At 40.4% G+C, this 18225-nt stretch overlaps 2 protein-coding genes across 4 annotated transcripts in view; one reads left to right on the top strand and one right to left on the bottom strand.

Annotated features, from left to right (window-relative positions):
- Positions 1–2186: 2186 nt before the first annotated feature.
- Positions 2187–16540, bottom strand: STRADB (STE20 related adaptor beta). 3 transcript variants are annotated; one of them, XM_063116164.1, is made up of 12 exons: positions 16519–16540; positions 13461–13517; positions 12653–12733; positions 11244–11346; positions 9958–10079; positions 9287–9395; positions 8559–8682; positions 7263–7434; positions 6139–6243; positions 5237–5463; positions 4089–4131; positions 2187–3621 (listed from the first exon to the last, which is right to left on the bottom strand). In XM_063116164.1, exons 2-12 carry the CDS (start codon positions 13470–13472, stop codon positions 3469–3471), a joined length of 1251 nt encoding a protein of 416 aa, XP_062972234.1. In that variant the 5' UTR covers positions 13473–13517; positions 16519–16540; the 3' UTR covers positions 2187–3468. The 3 variants fall into 3 exon arrangements, with proteins under 3 accessions (XP_062972234.1, XP_062972233.1, XP_062972232.1); XM_063116163.1 differs by lacking the exon at positions 16519–16540 and adding an exon at positions 15498–15674; XM_063116162.1 differs by lacking the exon at positions 16519–16540 and adding an exon at positions 14636–14690.
- The window catches only part of TRAK2 (trafficking kinesin protein 2), a 48310-nt gene continuing 46140 nt past the window's right edge, over positions 16056–18225 (top strand). The window contains exon 1 of the mRNA XM_063116161.1: positions 16056–16168. The gene's annotated coding sequence lies outside the window, so the exon portion shown is untranslated. The remainder of the gene's footprint in view (positions 16169–18225) is intronic.

Below are 18225 nucleotides of genomic sequence, written 5' to 3' on the forward strand. Positions count from 1 at the left end.
CTCCCACGAGTCTTTTTGAGATCAGGAAGCACAGCCAACCTGGGAAGGGTCATACCAAGAAAACACATGCACAGCATCCTCAGCCATTTCACATTGATTAGGCGAGTTCAAAAAAAGGACAAAAATGAACTATAAAACACACCAAGAATGGAAACCTCTTTGATGGAAGAAAAAACTTCCAGGAAATTCAAGGATAGATTAGGCACAGCACTAATGCCACCTTTCCCCTGGATCTAGACATAACACCGCCCCTCACACTTGCATTGTGGTAGATTCAAAACAAGGAGCAGTCTGCCAACATAGTTGATGCTGTTCCCACTTGCAGCAGCAACACAAACCCCACCCCCAAAAAAACATATTAAAGAATTAAGCTGTGCTACAACCACTACCAATTTTGAGCCCTACCTAAGAAACTTAAGAATTTCTACTCCCCCTGGAGAAATTTGCAGAAATTGTCACCCTAATTTCTTTGTTCACAGATAGGGTGGAGAATCTAGAGAGGCCTTTTGTGCACAGCTGTCTCAAATGTCCTTCCCAATCCTTGCAATACAAGTTTGGTCATAGTAGTGAGAAAGCAAGGCCACAAGCCTTCATATACCTAGTCTGTATGTAGGCCTCTGTATGTAGTTGCAAGAAAACTTCATGATGGGATTGGAATGATGTATGTGCCTGAATATGCTGTAATGCTGAAGCTGCTTAATTGGAAGGAAATGCTTAATTGGAATTTGTAACGGTCAAGATTTTTTGAAATACTGTGTAAGACAAATAGGCTAGCTTGATAAGGAGGACTGACCATCCAGGTCAATCTGACATTACTAGAAGAGTTATGGCCACCTGTTTATAAAGTATAATGAAGAAGTTTTCCTTGATCTTTGTTTTGCTTTAGTATTTCGCCAACTGCTAATTGGTTTAAGTTGCTACCATGTAAAAATATATCTGCTTTTCACACTGCCAGCAGAGAAGTTGTTTGTCTGCAGGACTCTCTCCATACAGCTGTACTACACTCAATAAAACAGAGTTGCCTTATAACCAAAGTGGATTTTTATCTTTAACAAGTTGCGGGCTCTTGTCTGGGATGGGCACACCTTGAGAGGAGAAGAGGTTTGACGGATGGCTTTGTCTAAATCCAACCTGTGCACACAACCAAGGTAAGAGGCCTTCCTTGGATCCCTGACTTTGTTCCAGCTTCTGTTTCAGCATCCCTTCCTGGGTCCCAGAATAAAGACACCCAGGCTCTCCCTCAGCCCGAGGCACAGGAGACCAGCACTTCAGCATACAACCTGAGGTCTAGGAAGAGTACATAATAACTTACCCTCTTAGCAACTGCCTAAAGTGACACTCTGAGGTCACTGCAAAGACAGGTCGTTGCCAATATCAATGTGAAGTTTCAAAGCCCCATCTAACGGGACATAGTTACCTAACTCGAGTCCTTCTTTTCCTGGATATTATTCACAGTGGATGATTAGACCTCAGCGCAATTATGGGTTCACTGCCTTAGCAGGTCATTATTTTGTTTGTGGGAATAAAGCATACGAACACCTCCCCTCAGGATAGGGAGGCACATGTTATGTGGCTGGGTTATTACATTGGAGTGACTGGCCATCTTCCTGAAGGTAAGATCAGGAATGCTGAAGATGCCAGAGAAGAAATAAAATTACGAAGTCCACCCACTGATGGTCAAGTGCTTGGTGGCATATTATTCCCTATGTATCATGTAGGTAGAATTTGCTCAGCTGTTATTAGATTGCAAGTTGCAATTGAAATTATGGCAAATGAAACAGCAGAAGTCATTGGTAGGCTAGCTGCTGAACAAAAAGAGATCAGACAGATGGTGTTGCAGAATCACAAGGCCTTAGATTACATTCTAGCCAGTCAAGGCACAGTCTGTGCCCTTGTGGGTAAGGAATGTTGTGTATACATGCCTGATAACTCACAAGAGGTATTTGACCATGCTACAAAGATCCATGAGATGGCAAAATGGGTCCATGTAGAGCCCTGGTGAATCTGGTCTTGGTTTAGAAAAAGGTTTGGCTCCATTGGTGCTAAAATCTTGCAAATAATTATGCTTGTGCTTGGTGTAATCATTGCCTGCGTAGTAATAATCCATGTAATTGCTTTCATAAAATGCTGAATTAAGTCTACTACTAATGTTGTCACAAAGACAGAATTAAAGCAAATGGTCAGTGTTAAATAAGAAGCATATTTTATTCCAGTTACATTTGTTAGAACTGGGCTGGCAAAAGATGGCTAATGCATTGTTTTACTTCAGTAGTTTCCTAGTCAAATTAATGCCTGTGATGCTAATTGTATCATATCTGATATAGCTTTGTGAGGCTACACACTTTAAAAAATTAAGCTAACAACTATTTTACATGATCAAATAGAATGTACATTAATAAAATATAATTCTAAATATCTCAGTAATAAAACCCTCTCCCCCAAAATTATATGCTGTACAGAGAGCAAGAATTTGGGCTAAGGTCATGCTTATTCATTCACAGTACTAGAGTAACAAGAACAGAAAGCTTGTTTCCTGACAGTCTGACCCTTTCATTTTCATTATTTTTGTCATTTGGACTTCTCAAGGACATTTCTCAAGGAAAGGTACCTCACAAAGGTCAAAATGCAATGCTTGAGGTTATTATTACCTTAGAATCAATTGCTTTCTAGAATATTGTTTGCAGCAGTATATTTCTAATAGTCAGATATTGTTGAAATCCTTGTATTCATCTTTCCATCTTTGTGGCTCAACAGATCTTGTTCTTTGCCTCAGTTGTGTAGATTCCTTTCTCTACAATAGTTTTACAGATCTCAGCTAGAAATATTGCGTATTTAAAGGCTAGCTAGGTGTGAGCTGAGCAGTAACATCCCAATTACTATCAGAGATGTGGGCTAGTAAGCAACAGAGATACGTTGCATTGAAAGACTACAGCTATTTCTTCCAGACTACAGTGATGGCTACTCCCAACAACTTTTTGGAGGGCATATTGCAGAAGATCCCGCAAAACTCAGAGGCTAGCACATTGCCACTTTTCGTATGCAGGAAAAGGCACTACTTTTAAAAAGAAAAAGTTTATATATGTAAATTAGTGTGTTGATATGTATACCAAAACAGAAAGTGAGAGAATTTCATAAGAACACTTCAAAGGCAGTAATAACATAGATGTACCGTATGTCATAAAATGCAAGAGTTTTATAATAAAATAGGATCCATTACATTTCAGTTCTAAGAGTGGAAAGAAGGTGCTTGAGGTTATGTGGACACTTGGCAGTTCAAGAAGTGAGGATCACTGCATTCACATAGTATCACACTGGAAGAATTTTCCTCCCCATAGAGTATCACCTGTACAAACATTTAACATTTTCAAGTATACCACAAATATTTGTATTTTAAAAAAACAAAAAACAAAAAGCAGCAAAGAAATCACATTTTTTCCAGACAGATGTCAGAGGTAAGGTTTAGCATCTCTAGAATTCCCAGTACCTCTCTCTCACATTTGGCAAAACACATCCAGACTTCCTCCAGATGTCAGCTGAATGCACTGCAGGTATTTGTGATTGAGTGTGTTGGACGGCAGGAGGCAATAGTGAAAGTAGTGAACCCTTTGTTTGTTCTTTTACCTGAAGGGAGAGAACATAGTGACTGGAATAATTAACTTATACTGAAAAACCTGTTGAAATAGTCATAAATTAATTCAGATACGATCATTAATCTACAAAAGGCAGAGAATGCAGATCCAAAACTCTGGTTTGCTCCAAGTTGCTAATCGTCACCTGTTAGCAGCTAAATTTACGGAATTATTGATACTGTAGCACATTTTGTTCTATTGAAAGACTATCATCTCTCATGTACTATGCCACTTCTGCAAGCATATTATTGCTTCAATACACAAACTGCTTCCAGTACTCCTCCAATTAGCATCAAAGTGCTCCAGATATAACCTCTAACCACAGGAACACCCCAAGGATCATTCACTTTAAGGATGAGCAGCTTGTGCTCCCAATTTATTATCTGTTTCTTAGATCAAAGCCTTGGTCATTCTCTTTACCTACAATTAGCATATCTAATGAAATCTGTAACAACTTACCTGCTTGAAAAAAGCATGTGACAGTAGACCTCTTGCTGATGGCCTAGATCCCAGGAGAAAAACAAAAAGCTTAGGTTTTTAACTTTTGCAAATGGAGTTAGCTGGTAATTACTTCTCTTGCAGCCTATTAGCAGGGTCAATTGAGTGAAAAAAGTCAAGTAAAAGCTTTCCATTTAATCATATTCCCCACGTATACTTAGAATAACAGTTTAATGTTTTCAGAATCACATTAACTCCGCAAAAACATATTTTCAGCCTCTTCATGTGACTAGCTTCAAAATTAGAACTGTCAACTAATTATAGAGTTTAGTAGATTCATCATCTCCCTTTTTCTTAACTGATGTGGTTTATCTGAAGTATAGCTGCACATTAGCAAAGCATGAATACGTATATATTTTAAAGATACTATTTAATAAGATAAAGTTTAAGATACCACTCATAGTTCGACAGAAAGGTAATCCTTGACATTTTCATTTCATTTCAAGAACATAGCTGAGCCAGACCTGCTTTAAAAATAAGACGTGTGGCCTTAATTCTCACCAACCAGCTTAGGGGAAGCCCTATGTGTCCTGCTTGTGCATTTCCTGTTGACAGCTGTTGGCCATTGTGTGAACAGAAAGCTGGACTAGATGGACCCTTGCTCTGATATAGCACAACTTCTTACTTTAAATGGATCAGGCCTCAAATATTCATAATGCCATCCTCATTGTGAATATATACGCTTTTCATTTCAGCAAATAGCTGAGATTTTTGCAACCGAGACTCACTTGTGGTTAATATGACCTGTGTATATCATACACTAACTACACTGTCCCCCTACAAAATCTGACCATGGAATCTGGCTCCTCAGAATTTTGGATTGCATTTAAAAATTAGTATACCTGGCAAAGGCTAAGAATCTCTCTCCAAACAGCAATTCTGAAAAATACTAGAAAAAATACTTCCTCATGATATACACTTGTATGTAACATAATGAGCTTCAGCTATTGAGCATTACAGAAATTCAGTAAATAAAGAAATGTTGATCGTTTCAAGCACAGATAAATCAAGCTTTCAAACCATTGCACAAAGACCTTTGCGTATCCATGCAAATGTATTTCAATTTATAATCACTAAATTCTAATTTCACTTTATTATAAAAGCATTACCTTTTTTCTGGGTCCTGATGCAAACAGAGTTCTATCAGGTTATGGAAAGCAGGAGAGAAGGTTTTTGGTGGAGTCTGCAGTATCTCACTTGTCATTGTTCGTGTCATGCTTTCACCAATTCCAGAGTCAATCCCTGATCTGGAATTTTTTATCCTGGATTCGCCACGTGGAAAAGTATTTATAGCCCAGGGACAATAAGATGGACCTTTAAGCTTCTGCAGCAGCATCTGGCAGGAAGAGTAGGACAATACAAAATGTCTCATGATGCCTAAGACAGTCACTGGACAAGTAATAAGTTATAGCTACACCAAATGTTCATCTGCTTATTTTTGTATCAATAAATGTATCTTGGACAGAAATATTTATTGGGAGAAACTATAAAATGTGCATATGCCCACTGTTTCGGCAGAACTGTTCACTGTCAGTGTATCCAATCCGGGATCACATCATGGTGTCACTAAGATACCTCGCAAATTGAGGGGAAATGAAGCCAAGTGCCAGTGAAGACAATGTTTCTTGGACTGGTCACATGAATAACCCTAGCCAATCAAGAATCATGGAGTGCACTTGACAACATCACTAAGGACAAACAAAACAATTACTTCCTGAATAGATGGAAGCTTTTGTACCATGTTGTGGCGATCCCCTTTTTAAAAAGAGCCCAAAAAGGAGCTGGATGAATTTTGTTGACAAAAATGTTGAAACACATCCTCCTTCCCTGTTTTAGTTCAGTCCTTAGAGGTAGTTTTAAGAACATCACAGGTAAGGAAAGCCTATTGTATTATGTAGCCAGCTTTAAGGACATCAAAATTAATAGTTACCTGTTTTCATTATAGGATTATATGTAAGTTCCCTCAGAGCAAATGCACTTAACCAATAATTTAAAATATTTTGTATTTTACCTGTGTACGAGGCATATCCTGAAAGGGTACACGTCCATTAGCTAGTTCACAAGCTGTAATGCCCACACTATAGATGTCAGATTTCACATTATATCCATACATATCCTATGGAAGAAAACACTGCATTGATCAATTCAACCACTGAACCACCTGCCAATGTGCATGAACTGAAAGAGACCCATGTATATAAAAGTGGAAGAAATTAGAAGTTTTATTTGAAATTCAAGAGTAAGATCCAATGGTGCCCTACCACTGGAGGCCAGCACCACCCACCCCAGTGGTAATCAAAGTTTACTGAGGCAACCAAAATAGGTTTTAGCCAATACCTGCCCCAGTGCACATGCAGCCCCTTCTGCTGGCAGAGACAACGTATCGCTTCCGGGGGCAAGCTCCCAAACGATGGGAAACACAAGTTTCTGGAAGGAGCAGGTCACGCCTTTCAGAAACAAGCATTTCCACTCATGTGGGTGCTTGCTCCCAGAAGTGCTACATCGCGGACAGCAGCAGCAGGCACCGTGCATGCAACGGGATCGGTGGTACTGGCTGCCAACAGTAGGGCACTGTTGGATCATATCCCTATTGTTTTAATGGGTATTTCAACAATTTTATTATAAGCTTTTGTCTGCTCATTGGTGTTTTTGGAATAGGGTAGTCTATACAACTTAATAAAAATAGCCTATTGAAACATTCTGTCTCTGATGCATACTGTTCTGCAGGTTATGCAATATTGGGTCCTTGGTATTGGTATTGGTATCAGCAGCAATACCAGCGGAGTAGACCTTAACTGAAAAGTCAGCTCATAGAGGGGAAAACAGTGTTTGATATAAAAAGGCCCCAGACAATGAAAGGTTTTAAAGATTAAAACCAGCACCTTGAATTGGAAACCAATGCACCTGCTACAGAATACATCCATGCCTTGCAGTTCTGCACCAGTTGAGGCTTCTGAATAGTCTTCAAGGGCAGCCCCATGTAAAATGTGGAGCAATACTCAAGTCTGGAAAGCTTTCAAAATTAGTTTATATAGTGCAGAATTACAATTCTTTGTGGATATTTCTGATGCGTGGTTTGTGCCAATATGATACTGCAAGACTGTGCAGCCACAATGAAATGCAGTAGATACTGACCTGCCTTAGTAGTTCAGGACTCAGCCATGGAAGCATAGACGTACTGAACTCAGGGAAGTCATACACGGCTTTTAACAGTTGCCCACTACTGACTAAACTGTAAAGATGGTTTAAGCCAGACAGATAAACCAGGCCATCCTCTGAAATCAGAATGTGGCTAGCTTTAACACTTCTGAAACACAAACAATGACATGTTAAATAGAAGAATGATACAGAGAAATAAAACTTAAGATTCTAACACACATCATACTGTATCTTTCATACAGCCTGACCCCACAGCTCTGAGGGTAGCAAAAATATCCCAAACTGATCTAAAGAGACAGCTTGGTTATATACAAGGGCTCATGCATATGCACCCAGCTTTTCCCCATTTCCACAGCCTCTCCCAGTTGCACTAGTTCTTCACACTGCATTTGGAGGCAGCTTCAAGAGTTTCTTGAGGGCCAGCAATTGAAGAGCAAGGGAGTGAAGTTTCGATAAGCCAGTGTACCCCATCATATAATCCTTTCAACTGGGCCGAAAAATTCTGAGAGGATTCCCAATATAAGGTTGACACAGAATAGTTGTTTTAAAAGGATATTGTTGTTGTCATGCTTCGGATGGTTTTAAATTTTGTATTTTCGTTTTTAATGTGCACTGTTTTTAACTTCTGTAAACCGCCCAGAAAGCTTCGGCTATGGGGCGTTATATAAATGTAATAAATGTAATACCCAAATACAGCCTCCCAGGAAGTGAAATGTTTTTAATGTGTTTAAATATGTTTTAAAATTTTGTACTCTGGCTAAGAATTTTGACTGAAATGTGGGGTATAAATCGTTATAATAAATAGTGTACCCATTACTGTCAGAGGAGGCTAAAGTCTACTAAACTGAAATAGACAAACCAATAGCAGAATTTTACAAGCTCTCATCTGACACTTAACAAGGGATGTTTGGATTTTCTTAAATCCATTCCTTCTGTTTTTTGCGGATTGTCGGCATCTTTTGTTCCATCAACTGCTCATTGACAGAATCGGATTTCTTTTTACCAAAATTTTGTTCTACTTCTATTAGTTAATGCAAAGTTCCGCTAATGTGAATTAGCACACTTGTGCAAGTGCGCATTAGCACTAATGCAAGTGAGTGCAAATCCCCCTCCCCAAAAGTGAAACAGGATTCCGCAGGCCCACATAACTCAGGAAAAGCTGGTCCACTGCAGAATCTGCAGGACAGATTCGTACAAATCCAAACTCATTTGAAGCTGTTGCAAATGTCTCCAACGTCCCTACATTTTCCTATAAACTTTTCAACAAAATACCTGTGGATGAAGCCATGTTGGTGCATGTAGTTTAACCCACTAATTGCTCCGAACAGGATATTTCCTATCAATGCTTCACTCATGCCTTCAGGGAAGTAAGTCCTCAGGAGATGACTGGCTGAACCTAGAAAAGGTTAACAAAACTTGCTTGTAAATCAAAATAAGACATTTATAAAATGAAACAAGACCTGTTCCAAGACATTTTCTGGCCGTAATCAGAGAGGTGTGAGTGACTGACACCTCTCTTCCTATATTTCAGAGGCAGCTTAGGTAGACCTCATGGTAGTAAACAACTATGCATAATGAAAGCATGGCTCAACACATTACGAAAGAGCCTAGAAGTACAGTAGCTGGTATTACACTATTGCACAGGTGCCCCTAAAAATACTGCCACAAGTAATTGCCTCTCTACTCAGGCTAGATCTGAATGAAACAGCCTCTTACTAAGCAGTAGTCTATTTCTTTCTCTTTTTCGTCTTTACTTAGGTGGCCCCACTGGTTAAGTGACACAGACTCCAAGGGAGGGATCTATTGAGAAGTCTACATCATTCCTGATTGCCCCTTGTTAAATATGAAAAAACCAGCCTGTTCTTGATTTAGATAGCTCAATCCATGGTAGTGATATAAGTGAAACGCTCAACTAGCCTGTGCAGAGCTGATTCAATCAATTTGGGGGTGGGGGAGGTAGTTTGTTTTTTGCTTATTTTGCAAAAAAAAAAAATACTTACTATAAGCCATGAAAGGAGAAATAATCCAAAGCCAACTTCCAGCAGTAAACACTGCCCAGAGGGTCAAGATATTGGGGTGTCGAAAGGAGTGGGATAATACCACCTCATTCTAAAGGAATGAATAGATCTTTTAATCGTAGAGAGGACAGTAAGCACCCAACAGACTCTTAGCCATAGACCACTAGTTAACTGAAGAAAATCCCTGAACCAAAAAACCCAATAATGTGTGGATTATCGTCACACGGTAGAACTGTAAGCAGGCTGAGAAAGCTGTAATTACATCTGCTAAGAAGTTTCTCAACTTTTATTATGCCTAAAATGGTTTCTTCCGTTTTTTCAACCCACACATTTTTCCAGGTACTTACATTGCTGAAATGCAGTTTTGTGTATACTTTTTGAAATATATGCATTTTGCGTGTACCTTTTTCCAATGGGCATATTTTTTCAGAGTTGAGCTGCAAGTTTACAAAACTTGTAAAAATGCAGATTTCTGTTTTTGGCTCACTGAAAGACTCAGGAGATGCAGATAGGATAAATCTGTAAAAATTCTTGATGAATTTCTCACCCATGCCTAATCCACAGTACCGATTAATAGGATCTTTAATAAAGCCACATCCCCCATTAGAGGTTAACCCAATAAATATTTTAAATATTTTAAACATCTGTTTTACTTGTAAAGCTTTCAAGTGTTCTTCAGAACATCTTTCCAGATCTGTAATCCTTACAGCTACCAGTGTTCCTGTAGGGATATGTCGTGCGAGGTAGATTGAAGTTAAGTTGTTGCATCCCCTTCCTATTAGCAAAACAGGATTTGACCACTTTAGCAGGTTTGTAATGTTACTTTTCGATTACTTCATTATTTGGCATTCAAACAACCTTAAAGTTCTAGGTTACCAACAGATGACAGACACCAGTTGTGAGACTAGGCATCATATAGCTAATTTGAGCCAGCAGACGACAACACTGCTGCAAGTCTGAATTGGTTTAGCTCCAGAAAACTACAGGATTTGGGGAGATATTTTCTGTGTCTAGAAGCCAATTTAGCACAATATGAATTGCAGACATCAAACACAGTCTTACTATGCCCAACCAACTGCCAAATGTTGCACTATTTCCAAAAGGACAGAAGAACTATTAAATATATATAGTATGGCATGGCAATTGATACTCAGTGTACAGCATGCAAAATGCATGTAAGCAATGGTTCACAAAAATATGTAGATAGAAGTAAAAACTGGGGATTTAATAAGGAAACAAATCCAAGTCCATTTGAAAGTAGTCTTAGGGTGCAATCCTATGTATGTTTTGACAGATAAAAGCGGCTGGCTGGGGTGTGCTGGGTGCTGGAGCACATTTTCCCCCTATCTAACCATACATAGGTTTGCATCCTGAAAGCATCTTAGTGCCACAGCTGGTACCCTCAAAATAGTCCCAGGCAACCACTGCCAGCTCCTGTCATTGTGTGGCAGTAGCACGTAAGAGCATTTGTGTACTGTCATGGATCTGCCACAAAAAGTCCTCAATATGGCTGAAGTGACTACTAAAGAAAGTGACTAGGTGCCCCCCGCACCCCCAAATAAGCAAAAGCATATTGCATAAAAAGTAATTTGAAACGCAGTGAATTAAATAATAAGGTAAGTAGTATCAACAGAGAAGACACAATTAATTTTGGATAACTGGCATAAAAATAATGATCAAGATGACCTGGAGGAAATGCTGATTTAAAGCCCTATCACTTGGGCCAAAAGTTTATTTGAACAATGAACAGGTGTATAATTCCAGGCCAAAATTGTACTTAAAGTTTAGCTTGTCAATTAAGAACAAGCCAATCAGGAAGATCAACTATTGTCAGGATGTTCTAGATTTTCACCTCATGGAACAATATCATCCAATTTGCTAAAGATCTCTCAATCAGATAAGGTAGGAAGTATCATTTTTCAGATCACAAACTATTCACCTATTTCCACCTGGAGATCATAATGGGATACATCAGAGGACCATGGTATTTGTTCATCTCTTCTTTGAGTCGATTGGCCCCAACATACAGCAGGGTCATCTGTCTTAACAGCAAAACAATTTTAACATTTACACACATTTCACGTATAAAAACTGCAGAAAATAGGTGTAAGTTCACATAACCCTCATAGATTTGCCAACATTCTCGGCCTATGGATCTTTCAAAAGCATTGCAAGCTCTTTTTATTTTGCCTGGCTTTTGGTTGCAGGAGTTGACTTAACTGGGGTGGGTGGGGTGTTATTATGTCCATTTTGTTTAGATTTTAAACCTTTGTTACCTACTCTAAGCATTTGGATTAGGCAAGTTACACTTTTCAGTCAGTCAGTCCAAGAGAAAAGCCAAGCATTCAATTCAGTAATCTTGTGTTTTTCTGCAATACAGCACAGTCTGTCCCAAGGTTGGAAAAATTATGGAAGCTTGTGTATTCAACACTGAGGTACATGAAATACCTATTTTATCACTAGGCATGGCAGGTAGTTAAAACTGTAGTGCCCCCTGCAATAACAAAAATAAGGAATACAATTCCTACTATATCAGACAGTAAAAACCATACACGCTGCTTTTCAATTGTAACACCAGTTCTATTTTATTCAGGAACTGGGTCATGCTACAATGGCAAACACAGCTATGACTGACAGTCTATCAAGCAGCAGTACTCGCAGCTCCAAAAAGACAATTATATATAAAAAGCATAGGGTTGGTTAAAAAACCCACTACACTGTGTTAAAGTAATAATAGTGCAGGCTACTAATCCAAGGAGAGCACAATAACGTGGATCTTGTACAAGTTTTGTACAAAAAATGGGTCCATCTAATCACAGAGTAAAAACAGGAACAAAAGCATACCTTGATTTTCTGTAAAATGGATAAATCACTTTTCTAATGTACATACCCAAAGTGGTGTACAATGAAATAATACATATATATATTTAAAACAATGTAAAAAACCTGAATATAACCAAACCTCTAACACAGCAGAACTACAAAATACAGATCAGCGAGAATTCATTCAATATACAATTCAAATTATACACTGACTGTGGTCCGACAGAGATTCTCGATTGCAATTGTGGAAGGGAAAGATTCCCATGCTGCAATTCACATACAACTACACTGGATATGCTCTTAATGTAATAGCGTTAAAATAACTCAAAAGGAACTGGCCCTTATTCCTTCTTGCAACACTAAAGACTATTCCCTAGTGAGAATGCAGGTAGCAAGCATTTCAATTTGGACACACACCATCCAAAATAAGCAGAAAATAAATGAGGTATGCTCTTTTTGAAGAATGTAGACATGATTGTGAGAAGACAAATGGTACAGGCCAAATTAATATAAATGTCCTCTTACCAAATCCTGACTGCTGCTGCCTTCAGATTGCTTTTCTGCTCCAATGGATTCAATTTGTGTCCGTAGAATACAGGAACAGTCCTAAAAAAAAGTATTACAGCATTAAGTACACCCTATATTGTATTTTATGTCCCCACTCATCAATACTGTTGAGTGGAACAACCCCAAACGTACAAAGTGACATACAAAGAGTGAACCCAGCCTAAACAATAACATAGCCATCCCTGCTAATCCAGATGAGAGGGGTTAGCAATGTCTAATAGACCCATTGAACAATTAGGACCATTATGAAAAATTATGACCACGTAGGTTTGTGGTACTGTTGCTATATGGTTTTCAATCTTAATCTGGACCACCACATTTAGATGCAGGTCTAAAAGTTGCCACTGCACTCTAACTTTTTGCATGTAGTCCTCTCTTACAACCCCAGGAAAACACCACATAAAAGCAAAAGAGAATGGGCCCAAACTGTGGCCTTCTATGGGCAACTCTCTTGAAGAACTCAAGATCCCCATTTCTTTTTAGTTTTAAAAACTAGCAATTTTAGCCAAATATAACATAAATCAGAAGTACTAAAGAGAAAGCCAATTTCTTTTAACTATGGGTTAAATATAATTGGTCGGGGCTGCACAGGACGGAGCAGGTTGGCAGCACCAAACTTGCTCACTCCCAATAACCCATGTGTTATACAATCCATGGGTTGTCATTACATGAGAAATGGATCAAAATGCTTTAAACACACAAATGTCTACCTAAAATTTGGTCCAAAATCTGGTACATGACTGAATATTGAAGAATATGTGCTTACCAAACAAGACATGGAACTGCCTTAGTGCATGGAAAATGTCATGCAAACCCATTTACCCTGAAACAGATTAAAAAATAAATAAAGATTACATTCAGCCCCATATCCCAAACATCAGATAAGCAAAGATGTCACTCATTCCTCAGCCACAAATTCTCAAGAATAAGCTTTATATATGGCTTTATGTATGAAATTAATTCTACTCGGCATATTGGGCCAAAGCTATTCCAAATCAAACTCAAGCATTAATAAAATTGCACCAGAAATACCAAACTCTTGAGGGAACTGTTGTAAGAAGAGCAATCTGATCCTGTGGATGTTTAATCAGAAGTAAAGCCTATGGTGTTCACTGGGGCTTGTTCCCCCATAAGATTGCATACAGATATACATTGAGCAATTAAGCTGCTGTAAAAGTGCAGGTATCACATTGTATATAGACATACAATTCTCTGTCCAGGATTGAACTCAGGGGAAACCAGTTTTGTTAGTTCGCAGCGCCAATTAGCTGGCGCTTTCATCATACATACACATCACCCTACAACAGGGATGAACAACTTGTGGCCCTCCAGACTTTTTAGTATCTAACTCCTATGATCCCTCATCACTGGCTGATCTTATGCATGGTAGCTTGCAACTGGCATAGCTGTGTTGCCATAATGGCTGATGGGAGTTATAGGCGAATACATTTGGAGGGCCACAGTTTCCCACTCCTGCCCTACAGAATGCTCAAAGAGGACTTGCAGCTCTTTTAAAATGAGTCATAATAGAGTGGAAAACTTTTAAAACAAAATAGAAAGCTATAGCACCTTTTATCTGTACGCCGCCCTGAGATCTTAATGATATAGGATGGGATATAAATGTTTTAAATAAATAAATATAAGCTTTCCCCAATCCGGTGTTCTCCAGATGTTCTGGACTACAATTCCCATCTGCCCCAGAAAGCATGGCCAATGGGGAGGATAGGAGTTCTAGCCTAAAACATCTGGAGGGCCACAAGTTGGGGAAGAACATGAGTGCTTTCTTTTTGCTGAAACAGCCCTGAGAGCCTAATGATATAGGGCAAGATACAAATGTTTAAGTAAATAAAATAGCTACTCCCCCGCCCTAGAAACAAATATGCAAACATTAAAAAACATTCACAGTGCACTTTAAAAAAGTGAAAAGGCAAAACGGTCTACCTGAAAATGGGCTGGAGAGACAGAAGGAGGAAGCCTGAGAGCATTCAACTCATGGTTTAATTTGTTTTTAACTGTGTATATTTATTGTTTTATACTGTATGTTTTTATCTGTATGCCGCTCTGAGATCTTAATGATATAGGGCAGGATATAAATGTTTTAAATAAATAAATAAATAAATAAATAAATAGATAAGTAATTGCATTGGGAAGTTGGGATGGAGGAATCAGAACTCAATCCAGAGGGGGAGAAACTGCTGAAAGTCCTCTTTAAAACGCTGTATATCTGTAGGCACCCTAACTTTATGTAGGGCTAATCACAGCTACTTCCGTTGCAAGCAAACACGCATAGGATCAAGCTGCACAAAGGATAAAGACACATTGCACACGTGTATCCCGCGTCCTCCCACAAGAATCCTAGCCCCGTCTCTAATCTCTCCCACCCGCTCCAAGGTTTACCAGCTCCCAAGATTTAGTGGCAGTTTAAGTCACCCAGACGCGTTACAAATAGTTCAACCTCAATTGCAGGAGGGCAAGTGGAAATGTGCATGAGCAATAATCTATTTTTTCCTCCCTTCAGGAAGCGACCCTGGGTAATTAGCCCTCCCGTTACACGGCTTTACACGTGCATGCGCGCACACACGTTTGCTTCCGCACTGCACGGGCTCCTCTCCCGTACACCCAAATTGGACTTGCGACTGTAAGCGCACGCCTTTACCTGGAAATAAGTCCCACTGAACTCGGTGGGGCTTACTTCTGAGTAGGCGCGCACGGGATTGCGCGTTCAACCCTCTCGCAGGCGCCACCGTCCTGGTGGGCTCGGTGCACCTGGGCCGCGCGCCCCTCGCCCCTCCCGTCCTCTCACCACAACCAGGTGGGCGGCGGCGGCAGCAACTGTCGGGAGGGGCCAGCGCCCCCAAGGCCGCGGGGGAACCTAGCGAGCCCAGGTTGAAAGTTAGCCGTTGCCAAGAGAAGAAAGGGCTGAGGAGGGCCTCCCTTCTCCTCTACCGCCCCAGCCGGTCGCACCACCACCGCCTGTACTACCCTGCCTCGAAACCACGGCAAATCAGCCCGTCTTAATCCACCACTCTGAAGCGCCTCAAACTTCAAACCCCGCCCCCGTAAAATAACTCTGAGGGAGACCAGCGGGGGGGGGGGGACGAGCGCCACCTGCTGGAGGACTACGAATCCCACGCAGCCAATCCGCGCGACGGGGGGCGGGAGGAGGAAAAGAGAGGGAGCCTGTCCCCGCCTCACTGTTGCATGACGGGAACGGTAGTTTAAAAACAAAACTTGGGCTCCGCGGACTAAGAGGGGTGGGGGCGGCTCGTGCTCCTTTCGGCCGCCATTTTGTGACCTACTGAGGCTGTCTCCGCCTCCTTGCCCCCCCCCCCGCTCCCACGTTGCTTCACTCCAGCCGGTGTTCCGAAAGAGGGAGCTCAGGAGAGACTGTTGCAGTAGTAGCGGCAGCAGCCCGTAGCTTGGGTGGAGGTGCTTAGAAGTGCCGGGGTGAAAACCAGCCAAACCCTGGACCTGGTAAGGGGCAAGCGGGAGCGACCGCTGTGATAGTTCCTCGTCTCCCCTTGCTTTCTGCACCCGCCTATCGCTGTCTCCTTCCTGCAACCTCTTTCTCCTCCATTTCTCCCAAGCCTATTTGGTCGGTTCTTTCTCTCCCCTCCCTCTGCCCCCATTTCTACAGCCTGATGCTGTGCATGTTTCCTCAGAAGCAAGTGCCAGGAATTCTGTGGGGCTCCGTCCTAACCGTGCATAGGACTGCAGCCTCCCTCTTTCTTCCCTCCTCAAATGCTGCTATTAAACTGTCTTTTCCCCCATACATACACACACACACACCGCTTCCCTCCCACCCTCCATCCTTGGTATCTCACCTGAAACTTCCATCCCTTGAACAGACTTTCTCCTCTCTCCTTTCCTTGTTGCAGTGAGAAATTTCCAAAATTAAAAAGGGGAGGGAGACCTCAGAAAAGCAAGAACAAATTTAAAAAATGAGGAAGGGATATACAGTATGCTTTTCCCTGGGCCGACTGCGTTTCCCGCACATGTGTAAGAGATGCCTCTACACACAGAAAGCACAGAGCTGTATTTGATGTTGATTCCTGTCCCCCTTGTCACAGAAGCTTTGCCTGGTTAGTCACTGATTAGCCAGTTCCCACTTTTTTCCTCCCTCCCTTTTAATGGAAATAATAGGCTCTTTCTCTTTCTTGGGTGACATCAGTGGAATTTGTAGTCAAGTGATGAGGATAAATTGTGATAGCCGAAGAGCTGTGTGTGTCTGGTTCTGTTGACTGTTGGGGTATGAATAATAGGGAAGTACCAATGGGTGTGATTTTGTTTAAGTGTGGACTCCTTTGGACAACCATATTGAAGTTGAATTTGTTTAAATGCTAGTGCTGTTATGGCATATAACAAATGAATGGGCCACTTCTGTAACAGAACCCTAAATGTGGGACTTCTGAAAACTGATAACAGATTATACATTGGCAGTTTTTCTTTGTTCAAGTTTATTTGCTCACTTGGCTGATCTTGTATGTATTATGCTCTGCAAGTTAGAGCATATGGCAGTTGCAAGTCAATTATTTGAACATGTGAAACACTGCATGCTGCTTCTTTTTCTTTATGCACCTGTCAGTAGTATAGCTGCCCTGCCAAATTTGACCTCTGTGATTTATATCTGCCACTTTTCAGAAGGCAAATAAATACTGGAGGCTGTGACAGGGCTTGCTTGAGTGTGTATGTCTTCAGTCCAACTTCTAAATTTGCTTCCTGACAGAAGCTATACTTACTTGGCCCTGTATTTCACGACAAAGTTTTTTCTTCTTTTTTTCCTTTTTTTTAATCAATGCTACATGTTAGGCTGGAGTTGGCATAAGATTGATTTCTCAATGCTTTGAAGTAGACCATCAAGGTGACTCCCAATTGTTCAATAAAATTACTCTTTTGCCTTCAACCTTAAATTATATGCTGAAACAAAGAATGTAACCAGGATTGGGGTTTTGTGTGAAAACACTATGACTTCTTCAATTCCAAGTTCCACAATACCCAATCAACCAAAACTCCACCAAAAAAATAAATATGCAAGCAATACACCAGCATGGCGATCTTTGTTTTTTGTTGATTCTAAGTCTGTGTTTTTTGCATCAGGTGGATCTTGGGGCTTTAGTGAAAACAAAACTAGATCCTATAAACTTGAACTCTGACTATAATATTTCCCCACACTAGTGCCTTCACAAGGAAGGTTTGTGGCCATAATGCCTAAAACATGTTTGCAATAATGTGTTACTTAGTTTTTAATATGAGATGGAAAGAAATCAAGGTAGTCAAGCATTCAACCTTCTCATCTAAACAGGCTCCTGTTAAATAATCCAAAATATGCAAAGTTGGGGAGGGGACCCTATTTCTTTCCAATTCAGACTGTTTATTCATCCCCTTATCTTTCACTAAATTTCTCACACAGATTGTCCTATGCTTGTCTACTCAGAAGTAAGCCTCATTGAACTCTGTGGGCTTAGTCTCAGGAAAGTGCATAGGATTGTGTCCTAAAGAGATTTAAATGAAATTTAAATGAAAATCTTCAC

The sequence above is a fragment of the Elgaria multicarinata genome, chromosome 2 (genome assembly GCF_023053635.1).
Source record: "Elgaria multicarinata webbii isolate HBS135686 ecotype San Diego chromosome 2, rElgMul1.1.pri, whole genome shotgun sequence".
NCBI lineage: Eukaryota > Metazoa > Chordata > Lepidosauria > Squamata > Anguidae > Elgaria > Elgaria multicarinata.